This window comes from Argiope bruennichi, chromosome X2, assembly GCF_947563725.1.
Source record: "Argiope bruennichi chromosome X2, qqArgBrue1.1, whole genome shotgun sequence".
Taxonomy (NCBI): domain Eukaryota; kingdom Metazoa; phylum Arthropoda; class Arachnida; order Araneae; family Araneidae; genus Argiope; species Argiope bruennichi.
Window position 1 is genome coordinate 88,042,397 of NC_079163.1, and position 13,465 is coordinate 88,055,861.

The 13,465-nt window shown below is 26.0% G+C and overlaps 1 protein-coding gene across 2 annotated transcripts in view; it reads right to left on the reverse strand.

Annotated features, from left to right (window-relative positions):
• The window catches only part of LOC129960598 (alpha-N-acetylglucosaminidase-like), a 159,079-nt gene that overhangs the window by 52,736 nt on the left and 92,878 nt on the right, over positions 1-13,465 (reverse strand). For both annotated transcript variants that reach the window (XM_056074100.1, XM_056074101.1), the window contains exons 11-13: positions 11,342-11,412; positions 7,692-7,766; positions 4,825-4,909 (exon numbers count right to left, since the gene is read on the reverse strand). In XM_056074100.1, coding sequence (XP_055930075.1) covers positions 4,825-4,909; positions 7,692-7,766; positions 11,342-11,412 — 231 coding nt within the window. The remainder of the gene's footprint in view (positions 1-4,824; positions 4,910-7,691; positions 7,767-11,341; positions 11,413-13,465) is intronic.

The window sequence follows — 13,465 nt, forward strand, 5'->3', positions numbered from 1 at the left end:
GACATTTATGCAGTCATAGAAAGATATAATTTTTCTAAACCATAAAATCCTGAGAAAGATAGTGAATATGCGTTTTAGAAATACGGAAATTGTGGATTTCAAAAAGTCTAATGAATTGAATTTTAGCTATATTTCATTCACAATCACTTTTGAATTGAACTTTGAACGAGTGGAACAAAAAAAAAACTTTTTTCCACTTTGACCGAGTGGAAAAAAATTAGAATGACGAAAATAAGATGGAACCAAAAAATAGAACGGCATGTAATTGATGTTGAGCGATAAAATTTTCGTTATAACATAAAACTTATTTAAAAGGGTAGTTGCGATCAATAAATGGCGTGAGAACGTAAAGGTTAAAATAGAAACTATGAAACAATATAACTTTTTCTCTTTAGATTAAAGGAGGCATAAGCCTCAGCGAAAGAAAATTGTTTTTCACAGATAAATGAAAACATTTAAGTACTTTCTCAAAACATTTAAAATAAAAGCGAGAAAACTTTATGTATAAATTTAAAGAAACACTCCTGGTGCGTAGTTATGATGCATGTAAATTGTTTTTATGACTTCAGGGAATCGTAAATTATCTTTCATTTTGTATCTTCTTTCATGTTTGTTTTTTAAATCTTTCGTGTGTAATATATTTGAAATTACTATTTTTAATCCATTCGTAAAGGTGATTTGTAAATGCGTTAGCACTTTTTCTTGATACTAAGAATTAAAATTTGGCAATAATTAATTGCATCCATAGTAAAAAATTTTAATATTGAAATAATAAATATAAGTAATGCCTTATAAAGATAGTCTATTAAAACTAATCATGTAACTATAATTCACCTACGCAAATTAATAAAAGTAATTTGCATGCTTTGTGTGAATATTAAGGTTGTAATACAAGTTTTTATGTCACTCAGCCGTATGTGATGTCCTGTATAAACATTATTTTCTCATTATACAGGCAAATTATTAATATCTTTATTAATATAATTAATAATAAATAATATAATTAATAATATTAATAATACATATAATTAATACAAGAGAAAATGATCAATATTAATTATCCATAATTAAAAATATTCTTAACACACAAATTATTAATCAAGCAATATGCCTTGATTTTAATCAAGATATATTGCTCATTCATATATGTCATTCTTTCCGCTCTTTGAATTAAACTAATTTCAATAATTTATCTCTAATCAATTAAAAAAATATTAGAAAGATTAGTAAATTAGAAAAAGTAGCATAGCAGAATCGATGACTTAATGTGAAATATAAGAAGCTAATTTCTGAAAACAAACAGTAAATGATAATGAAATGATCTGTTCTTATAAGTAATATGAAAAATATATTGATAAGAGGGATGAAAAAATAATATTTGTGCATAAATTTTGACTAGAAAAATTAAAATTAAAAGGTCAAAAAATCGAAAAGGGAGTGAGTTTTGGTTGACAGGTTCTCAAAATTGTTGTAATGAAATCAATTAAGGAGGTTTTTGTACCAATCAATTCACATTTCCTTCATAAAGTTTGAGAAACATTATATTCAGGAGAAATTATATGTATTATTGGTTTAAACTATTTAAAGAATGCAAAAAAAAAAATAGATTTGGGAATTATGAAATGCATATAAATAATTCAAAAATAGCGGGATTTCTTTTCAATTATGCTATTATTTTAATACAATTCATGTGTTTTAAAATTCTTTTTAATGCAAATTTACCATTATTTAATAAAATATTTCGGTTTATGATTATTTTAATATTTTAAAGTTATTTTAATCATTGTATATCCATATTAACCTAATTCTATATCCCTTTGTATAAAATAAAGATTGTCTTTATTTTTTTATCTATTTCTGTGGATTTTTTCTATTTTCCTTTATTTATTTATTTGTTTCTTAAAAATTCTAAGGAACTTTAATTTTTCTTCTATTTTATTTCATGGAAAAAACTCTTTTTCATGTTAAAAATTAGAAATTATTACTAAGCAATTAATTCTAAGATATTGATACTTTTTCTTCATTTGCTTCTTGAATGGTAGGGGACAAATAAACTCCAAAAATAAGCTTTATGCATTTCTTCAACAATTAACAGTATATTGATTCTAATTTTTTTTTTTTTTTGCATTTATACCATTTATTAAATTGTCATTTAACTCAAACTCTGTTTGCTTTATCTTGTAGTTAATTGAATTTCTGAAGATATTTTTGCGTCTGTTTCATACAATAAAATAATAATTTTTGAAATATTCTTACAACAGTGTCCATAATTCTTAATATTTTATAATTTATAACACAGCTATAGGGCATCTTACGTTGTTTGAGAAATAAAGAATTCAACCAGAATAAGAGCGAAGATTGACTTTTTTTTTCTAACAAAAACGCAAATTTTTAGAAATTAGAAGAACGGGAGAATGTTGAAACTCTTCAAGTTTTTTGTAGTGCAATAATACTGAAATCTGCAATATTATTTTATTCCTTACAGTCGTAAACTATCCGGAAATAACTGGAAGCAGTGCTCGAATTTTAATAATTGGGTAATTTTTGTGTCTAAGATGCTAACAAAATATTTATAAATCTTTCTACAAATAAGTTAAGTCAATTTATACAATTTATGCATATATGATGCTGACAGTAGTAAAGATTTTGTACAAATTTTTTTGTTATGCAGTTTCGAAAAAAAATGATATTTTACACGAAATCCACCTATTCTTTAATGATCAAATAAGACAAAAATTTGCAAATACATTATTATAACATGCCATTATGATTAAACTAATTGTTTAAAGCTTTTATTAAAAATTAAACGAAGAGAATGATTTGTTTGCCGAAAAGTTGCATAAAAAGTTATCAAATATTTAAAATATTGGGTGAGAATTCTTACAATATAATTAAGTTCCTGAAAACATTTGATGAACTTGAACCTCTATCTTGTGAACAATATATATATTTAATATTATAATTTTAAAGCAATAAAATCTTGGCCCATGTACCATAGTAATGAAATCTAATTAATATTATAAATGCACGAAGAGAGATTAATGCAAAAGAACCCAGAATAAACTAACGCAGAGAGATGTAATAATAGCGAAATTTTGTTCTATCTTGTCGCTCAAACAAGGCGACAAAATAGTACAAGAGTAATAAAAAGAAATAATGCTTTTATTACTACGGGCTCGTATTTCCACTAGAGAAATATAACTCACCATTAAAAATTATATCCGAAATTATATCAATCATATAACAATGTGTAGCATTGCTTGAAAAGGCTGTTTTTATTTATATTTACAATCATATTGAAAACTATTTTTGGTTATTAATTATAATTATATTAAACTGAGAATATGAATATAATTTTACTTTTCTAATTCTAAAGGGTGATTTTTAATTGATCCATCTTCGATTTGCTAAAATGCATGCTTCAAAATTGTACGAGCAAATTCATAATTAACATCTGTTTTTTTTTTTAGTTTTCATAAATAACATAAAAGAAAAGATTCTTTAGCGATAAAACATATTCTTCGAAGTTGCAAGTTTATGATAAAAAACACAACATTATTTTACCCTATTAAGATAATCACTGTCAAAATACATGCTATAAAATACAGGCATACTTGCTGTATATGCTACATAAGAAACAAAATAAAAATTCAAAAATCTATTAATCCAATGGAAAATTAAATAAAATCCAGCAGAACATTTTTAAGCCTTGCCTTCTTAAAAATTTACTAAATAATAAGAAAATATACATTTTCTCTAGAAAAATAAAAGTCTCCCAAATAAAATGAAATTTGTAAGTTCTTATTTGCTTACAAAAAAGCATTTTCAGAAAATCAAATGATATATTTTACAGAGAAAAAATCATAGTGAACAAATTAAAATAATTTTGACTAATTTTTCCAACTCGGAATCATTTAATAATAAACTCACGAATAAATAAATAAATTTCCCTACAAATTATTTATCATTTTTTTAAACAAGAAATAAATTATAAACATCTAGGATCACTACGCAGCAAATATTTTCAATAAAAATTCTACCGCAACGAAATCATTAATGAACACAGAAGGCATTCAATCAGAAATATTAACTCATTTTGAAATTCTTACAGTGAGTGAAATTTTGAAAGTTTTAAGTTATTTACTGAAATGTTACATTAATTACGTTAATGAAAATACTTTTAAGCTTTAAGAATCAGTAGCATTTATTTTAAAATATATTACATGAAACTCATTTTTAAAGATAGTAATATTATCTTAAATATTTAGAATTTGTCTTCCTGCTGAAATTCTCGGAGTTCTGCCAAATCTATTCCACAGTTTTTTCATTGAAATCACTTAAAATATTTCATCAAAGATATAATTACATTGATTTAGGCTATATTTATGACTGAAATACCTGAACGCAGAGTTGTTTCATGATCAGATATAGAAATTTGATATCAAATGGTCTGATGATTTAAAATTCTAGACTTTGAAATCATATTTATCCAGAAATAATTTTTTTTATCATTTTGAAAAATGGGTTCTTTTAATATTCAAATTGAAAAAAATACCATAATTTAATTTCAATTATATAAAAGGAACTTATCATTTATTAAAATTAGATTTTCATTAATATTTACGAAAGTTTTTGAGCAATAAATTTATTGTTTTGAAGAAACAAAGAACTCAATTTCAATATTTTTCTATATATTTGTTTTGCCATTTTTAAAAGTTTCGAAAGGCTGTTACATAATGGCAAAATATGCCACTATTAAGAATTTTATCTCTCAGATATGATTTTCAAGTTTTAATTTAAAATTCGTTCTTATTTTTTACTTACCTGGGGTACAGCTCGCAAAAACGCCCTTGCTTGATCCGGCTGCCAGATGTCAGGGTCAGAATAGAACATCCATCCTTGGGTAATCCTGGAAGATATAATAAAAATGGAGAATGTCATGAGAAGAGACTGAATAGAGTTATTGTCACATGAAACAAAAATCACACCGTACAAAAAGAATGGATTATAAGATGACATATATTGTATATTTCTGTCAATCAGTATACATCATCTTATCGCCGTATCTTTTTGAAACATCCGAGAGAAGTCATAAATTTTCAAAACAGTTAGAAATGAGATACATTCTTTAGTTATTCAAAGAACATTTTATTCTTCTATGAAAATGATGGATAGTTATATGCAAGGTACAAGTAAAAATGAGATAAGTTTCGTCGAAATATAATACCAGGAAAAATGTGTATATAAAATAGTTTTATAAAATCCAATTTTCGGTTATGATTAAAAAATGAGGAGCATGTGTTTTTTTATTTTCTGGATAATATTACGTCAGGAGAGGCTTTATAGATTTACATAAAATCTCCTAGTACCAAACCTCGTTTTATGTTTAAATTAAAATATGCTCAGCTATAATACGTAATCATAATAAGTGCATTAATCTTTTTTCATATACATGGTATGGGTAAAGGCAATAATCTAATTTGAAATACTCGTTTCGAAAAATATTTTTCTGCACAATAAAAAAATAATAGTCGTATGATTTTAAACCGGTACTGATTCCTTAATAAAAGAAGAGTCACAAAAGTAGCAATAACCTAAAAATGCTAAATTTTTATTCTAACGGAAAAAATATACAAAGGTATAAAATTATGTGGAAACAATTTGTTTCAGTTGTTTTACTTTAGGAATTAACATGAATATGAATATGGTGGTACTGATGTGCTAGCCTCAAATTTTCTCCGAATTGTAGTCCACTGGACATACTAGCGTATTTAAATTAAGCTCTTCCTCTGGCAATTAAAAGCAAATCACACAAAAATATGTGATAGCATCGTATGCACGCTATCTTTATAAAGCCTCCTGAGTATAGTGAAGAGTAGCACCACACTTTCAATGGCCGCAACAAAGCAAGACCTAAGTTGGCTTGAGGCTTCAGAATGCTCAGTTATTTAAAAATAATCATGGATCATCAGAAATTGACATACATCTTACTGTCCAAAGTTGAAATATCTAGAAGCCAAATTTGAGAATTTGAATAATATAAAAACTACAGACGAATTTAAACATCCCAATATATAAACGATTTTGATGCTCCTTTAATCAACGTAGATCTTCAGACTCAATGTATCATTTTAAAATTTGATTCTAACCAAGATTTCATAACTCACTATCACAATGAAACCTATAGTTTTAAACAAATGTTTTTTCTGTACATGCAAATGAAGTATTCCTGATATACAGATATTATGTGTCTATTGCAGTTTTATTCAGCAGATATTAATTAACAATGCGTTCCAATTTTGCTTTGCTTTTATTTTTTTTTATTTTTAAATCAATTATTTTTTTTTTCTAATATTGTCTTTAATATATAAACGTCAGTGCATAAACAATAAAAAATTGATTAATTGATGTTTATTAAAATTTTTTTAGTTTTTCTTTAGAATTATCGTATATTCTCCTTTCTTCGGATTTGATATAACTCTAAACAAGTACTATTTGTATAACCTTGAAAAATCTCGACTTAAAATTTACCATATTCGCAGTTTTTTAAACAATAATTCGAACTTTTAAGATAATGAGCTAAAAGATTTTTCCATAAAGTGGTAGCAAATTTTGAAATGTTTCGGCAATTCTTCTGAAATCCGAGAATGAAAAATACTATAGTCAAGGGAATTATTTATAACGTTAGAAGGAAATAATTGACGTAAAATGATACTCTCTCATTATTTTAGTTCCAGAAATTGTCGCTTTATTTATTAATATAGTAAAACAAGAACCTTCTTAGCTTCAAATCTAATCTCAGAATAATACTTAAAATTTTTAAAAAGTATTCGCTCAGAATCATTCAAAACTAAATGAAGTTTATACCAGAAAGAATACGGAAATAAATAAATAATCTGGAAAATATATTATTTAATTTTGTAACATAAATTCATTAATTTTTACAAAATAGTACATATTTCCATCTGATGTATCACAGTACGTAGAAATTAGGAGAAATACGTAAAAAAACTGTTTCATTTATTTAAAGGTTTTTGTTAAAAATATTTTATATAAATACGTTTCCCTTCGTTAAAATGGCATCTTCCTATTCATTATGTTAACCTTTATATTATTTTTATAGAATGTAGGAGAAATTCATACTACACTAGTAAAGAAAAATGCATTTAATGCATCGATTTGGACGTTTGATGTTTTGGATAATTTATATCTTTAATTGTATTAACACTTTATGTTCTTAAATATAAGCAAATTTTATTATATTGTAAACAAAACTGTATTTTTCCTTTCAGTATCCCTTATCTGTTTACTTTTGACGGTTTTATTCCGCCAAGGAGTGATATACAGCGACTGAATAGAGTGCAGCTCTGCTCTAGAATTCTTTGCTAGGTATGTGTTTTTTTATTACTATTCTTTTCCGATGTTGATTTTTCAGTCTCTTTTTTTATTTTCGCTATTTCATTTTAATTCAAAATTGTAATATTTTTCTGTATATCGCTTTGTTTAAAAAAAGCAAAAAAAAAAAAAAAAAAAAACTTTTTTTTAATTGTTATATTACTTCTATTTTGGTGAAATCAAGATCTCTTAATATATGTGCAAGAGATCTGAGATCTGAGGAATCTGATAGTACTTTAAGTGGAAACGGCAGAATATTAAATCAAATAATTTAATTAATTATTTTGAAAACTTACCAGACAGCTTCAGGATCTACTGCAGTCAAACTCTTGTACAATGACTTTGAACACGATTGCAAGTAATCTGGATCGCTGCAACGAATTTTTTAAATTAAAATTAAATATTTTCCTTAAAAATATATTTGTGAAATATTTTTAAATGCATGAAGCAAGATTTTATGTGTAAGAAAATATATAAGATTACTTTGTTTTTGTCATAACTGTTTCATGACTTGTATTTCAAAAAGTTTTAAAAGACTGAATGATTCATTTTCAGCAGTTAAAAATCATGCAATTTAGCATCATAATTTTAAAATAAAGTAAATCAGATATTGGTAATACTTATACGTTGTACAAGCTTCTAAACTTTAAGAATAGTTGAGACTGAGAGAAAATTTTATATTTTAAATCTTTCGTTCGGCGTCGTTTTCTACTCAGGGAATAATTAATTTCCTGCTCCCTCCCCCAGTTCAAAGATCTATTTTCACTCCATGGGGTATTGTTAAAACATTCATTTTACAGTAAATTGAGGAGAGGGGTTTCCGAAGCCTAATAATCTTTTCCCTGTTAGAAGGACTCCTAGATTTGGCTACATATGTCAAAAAAAGTTTTTCTAAATTCTTCCCACTTTTAATAGAACCATTCGCACACTTTGAAGTATTTATTTTTGTTTTTTGGATTAATATGTTTTTTACAAATTACAAGACGCATTTTAAACAAAATTTGAAAAGTAAATTGACCTTTTTACTTTAATTTTTATGATATTTTAGATATTAAGAATATTTTACGTAATTTTTAGTAATAATCATATATGGAAAAAGTCATATATTTATTATTTCTATTTGATTCATCCGTAATTTTTTTGAATCCTCAAATTACTTAAAATAATCTATTATGAAACAAAATTTTATAATTATTGTTTAAATATAAGAAAAACATTATACGAAGAATGATAAAACAGTGTGCAATCATTATTTGTGTAATAAAATAGTTTCAAAAATTGTTAATCAATTCTTATCAAATGATTTCAAAATTTCTAAGAAACTATAAATTATAATTTAATATCAAATATTAGGAAATTTATCATAACCAAAAGTGAACAATTGTATAAAGTTACATTTAACAGAAGTGGACAATTTACTAAAGAGGCATAACTTTTCTGAGAATTTGAATTTCGATTAGATCTTTTATTGCCAAATAATCTTGTAAGGTGCTTTTGTCAATATGTCCCATCAATAACGTAAAACTGCGAAATTTTAAATTTTCATTGTTATCAGTAGTTATCCTTGAAAATGCATATTCCTTTTAATCTCCATGGAAATTTCTTATTCCTTGTTTTTCATTGAAATGCAAGTTTATCCACAAAATATTTATTGAGGTTTTCAAGAAAAAGTGATTAAATTTTCTCTGTATACAAAAGTGAAAAAATCATATTCATATTTATAATTGTAGGTATTAATTTTTCAGCTGACTTTTCCCCAAAATGGCGATACAAATTTCACTTCTTATCTCATTAACTTTTCCAATGAAAATAAGTTTTTCATTTACTCAACAAAATTCTCTTATGCATCTAAATAAATTTCATTATTAACTTGTAAACTAATAGATTCCTAAATCTTCTCCAAGCTCTAAATCATAAAGAAAATTTTTTTAAGTCATGAAAATTTAACTCGTCTAAATTCTTCATATAAATTCTCAATCTCTATATGAGTGAGAAAATTCCGAGGCATCAAATAAGAAAAGAAAAGTCCGCCTATTATGGGTAACATAAATTTATTCAATGGTGTATTTCTTTCTACTCTTGGAATACATTATTCCTAAACGTCGCCAATATCAGGGAACGCTCACACAGCTAATAATATTGGCGAAAAAATATCCCCACCCATTTACGGAAAATGAAGTGCAGGGTTATAAATTGGTCGGAAACTTTTCCTTTTGGGAAAGAAGAGGAGAACCGATCATTTGGCGCAACAGTTGTATCGCAGTCAGTCAAAGTAAGAGATTTCAAAGGCATTACAGGACGTGTACCGCTGAACGGGTAAGGGTAAGTGACAATTTTTTTAAAAAGAATTTAGGAGAGTGTTCATAGAAATGTTTTCCGGACTAAATTATTTGACTCCTGCTTCAATGTTTACCTTTTGATAAAAAATATATACAAAAGTTAATTCAAATTTGTCTCAGACTTGAGTTTTTAATATCATAATTAGGCGTTTCAGATTAAACAAAGAAAAAAAGAAATATTAGAGTTATTAAAAGTTAGTTATTAGATAAATATGAGATAAGAAGTGTAGATTAATATTTACATTTCGTAAATATTAACTAGAATTTGAAAAATTTTGTGACATTTCTTAATCTGGTAATCAAGGTAATTTTTTAAAATTCAAAAATAAGGCAATTTTTATTTCACTGTTGTCATATCGTGCCAATGGTAATGTTGCCATGTATATTTTTTTTTCTTCAGAAGTTTGAAAATAAGAATTAGTCACTGAAATTTAATATTTCCAAAAAAATTCTTACTTTCGTTAATGATTGAAGAATAGAAGTATTAAATACTTTTTTCATGCTTGTGGACTCTTATGGAAAACACTTGGAAAGAAGTTTCCATAAAATATAATATATTCACGATATGAAGAATTCTAACTTGTTAATGATGAATGAACATCATCATCCATTATTCGGTAGCAATATCTCAAAGTACATTAAGAAATTATGCATATTTACTGCCATATTGTACATAACGCTGAGTTTTCCTAAATAGCCAGGGGTTTTGTACTCTGAAGCAAATTGAGAAAATTTACATTTTTTTTATTAATATTAAGACGTGTTCCATTTCCTTGCATTCAATTCTTCGACTTCTACATTCTTTGCATTTATTTTTAGAAATATACGATCTAATGTTATATAATTGAAACAAATCGGTGGTGTTTATTATTTTTATTAATATTAATACGCATTTCTTTTCGTAGCATTCAATGTTCAGCACTCTATTTCATATCAAAAGATATTGCAATATCTTAGTGAAAATGACTTTTGCAAGTCAACATTATGCACGTTTTGAATTTATATCTAGAAGTGTATTGTCATGTGTTATATTCAGTGAAACCAATAGACGAAATTTCTCCTTCTTTTTTATTAATATGAATACGTGTTTAACTTAATTTCACTCAAAATTCAGAGACCTGTGTTTAAAAGAAATCAAAGGCAAATGCAATCTGTTAGTCACAAGATGACTTTTGTTCAATGTTCAGCACTCTATTTCATATCAAAAGATATTGCAATATCTTAGTGAAAATGACTTTTGCAAGTCAACATTATGCACGTTTTGAATTTATATCTAGAAGTGTATTGTCATGTGTTATATTCAGTGAAACCAATAGACGAAATTTCTCCTTCTTTTTTATTAATATGAATACGTGTTTAACTTACTTTCACTCAAAATTCAGAGACCTGTGTTTAAAAGAAATCAAAGGAAAATGCAATCTGTTAGTCACAAGATGACTTTTACAGGTCAGAATTCTCCAAGTTTCGTATTTATTTTTAGAAATACATAGTCAGGTATTATATATTTTGAAACAAATCAAAAGAGAAGAGAGAAAGAATTTTTTTTATTCCTTTAAACAATGCATATCAATTTAGAATTGATTGCCGGAAAATTTAATTTTTCTTACCTTGAAGGAGGCGGCATCTCGTTAAATAAATCTGCGCTGTACATATGGTCTGTTCCAAATTCCTCAATATACTGAAAAGTAAGAGTAAGTTGAAGCAAACTTTGAATAAACAGAAAGATATACTATTTATTTCCTCCAAATACTGTATTTGAAATGAAATTAAGACTGTAATCTAAATCAGGTCATTCTTTATTGTACATCATTTAGAAAAGAATTAATTTAACATGGCCTCTTTAAAAAAAAAAAAACATTTTTCTATGTGAACCAAAATCGAATTTCTTATTTTAATAATTTTTCCCTTTTTAGTTTTTAAGTTATAATTCATGATAAGAAATGTCATGGAATCTTGGAAATGAGTTCTTTTTCATATTCCCTATTATTATATGGCGCCGTTCGTATGGATTTAATAGTAAAATTCATCTGCTAACTAATAACTAAGCTCTGAAAATTTTAAAAAAGGGCATTGCATGAAGAAGTAAATTCAACATCAGGAAGTGAATGAGAAATAGATTGATGAACTCCATCTATGCAAACCTGAAACAAATCGAATTAAATAAAGTCTGGAAATAAGATTTTTATGCAAACTGTTATCCAACATTTAGCAATGCTATACCGTATTTAAAAAATTGATTGTCTATTATTTTTTTTCATTTGAAAAGAGGGGAGAGGATAGGATTGTATGTCAAAAATAATAAAAAGAATTTCAATGTGTAGGAAATTTTGAATAAAATACTTTTTATAATTTATAATTTGAAGTTATAAAAAGTTATATATATATATATATATATATATATATATATATATATATATATATATATATATATATATATATAATGATTATGTAATAATATTTATATGAAATAGCGTAACATGTTTTAATTGCTTAAATTCATTTTTATGGAAGTGGACAAAATTTTTTATTACACTCTCATAGGCGTAATAATAATTAACTTTAAATATCCTTAAATTAAGTTAATAAAGACATTTTTTGCAGAAGAAGTTATAAGTATTTCTTTGCCCTTTTCATACTCAAATCGAGAATTAATTTCTCATTAAATTATATTAGGACATAATGATTGACAAAAATATTTTAAGCTGTATTATCATAATTTTTTTCCACTAGAGTAGTACGAACTGCAATCTAGCATACTAAAATGATAAAAAAATATTTTGAAGGAATTAATAAATGATGGTGCATAATGAATCAAGTCAAGAAGTTTCCATGGATTGTTTGAATTAAGTTAAGCTAAATTGAAAATCAATAGCATCTTCTATCCTGTAATATTTTTTCCAACTCATTTCAAACATGTGAAGTAACAATTTCCTGGCATTTATATTGATGATTTATCAAAATAAAAACTAACCACCTCACTGGCATTTAACTGAAAAAAATGTATATCTTTGTTTCATTCAAAAATATTTTGGGAAAGTTTAAATAAAAAATTAAGTTATCTGAACTTTCACTGAAAGGCCCATTAAACAGCAAAAGAAATGAAAACTGAATTTTTATTTTTAAAAAGTAATCATTGCCATATTTCTAAGATATTTCTTTATCTTAGTCCATAGATTATAAAGCAAAAAAATGATATCTTTCATTATATCAGATATTTTATTATAGAAATATGAAAGTGCTTTCTTTGCACTTTCGATCATAAAGCATATCAATATATTCATTCACTGAAGGACTTGTTTCCCTTTATCAGTGGCGTCATATATGAGGTTAATCAAAAGAAAATGAATATATAAATATATGCAGTGTGATTAAAAGAGGCATTAGATTATTTCCATCAAGGGTTTTCAGTCTTAATAATCGAATGACATAATAATTGTATCGATCTAAATCCAGAGGGAAAAAGTCTACTGGTATAGCATATTTGCCAACCGTAATTAAATGTATAATTATTATCTAATTAAAGTTGTTTAGTTATATTAATGTATCTCTATGAAATATCATGACGACTAATTTGAGACATAGCTACGTTATTTTCATTCCTGATAACATAAAGAGGGCCCCTAAACCGGCATCCTCCTCACCGTACTCCCGTCTCCCGCCTGAACCGTCATCCTCCTCTCCGAAATCCCGTCTCCAGCTAAATCCTCAGGAAGACGTCAGATTTTGGATGG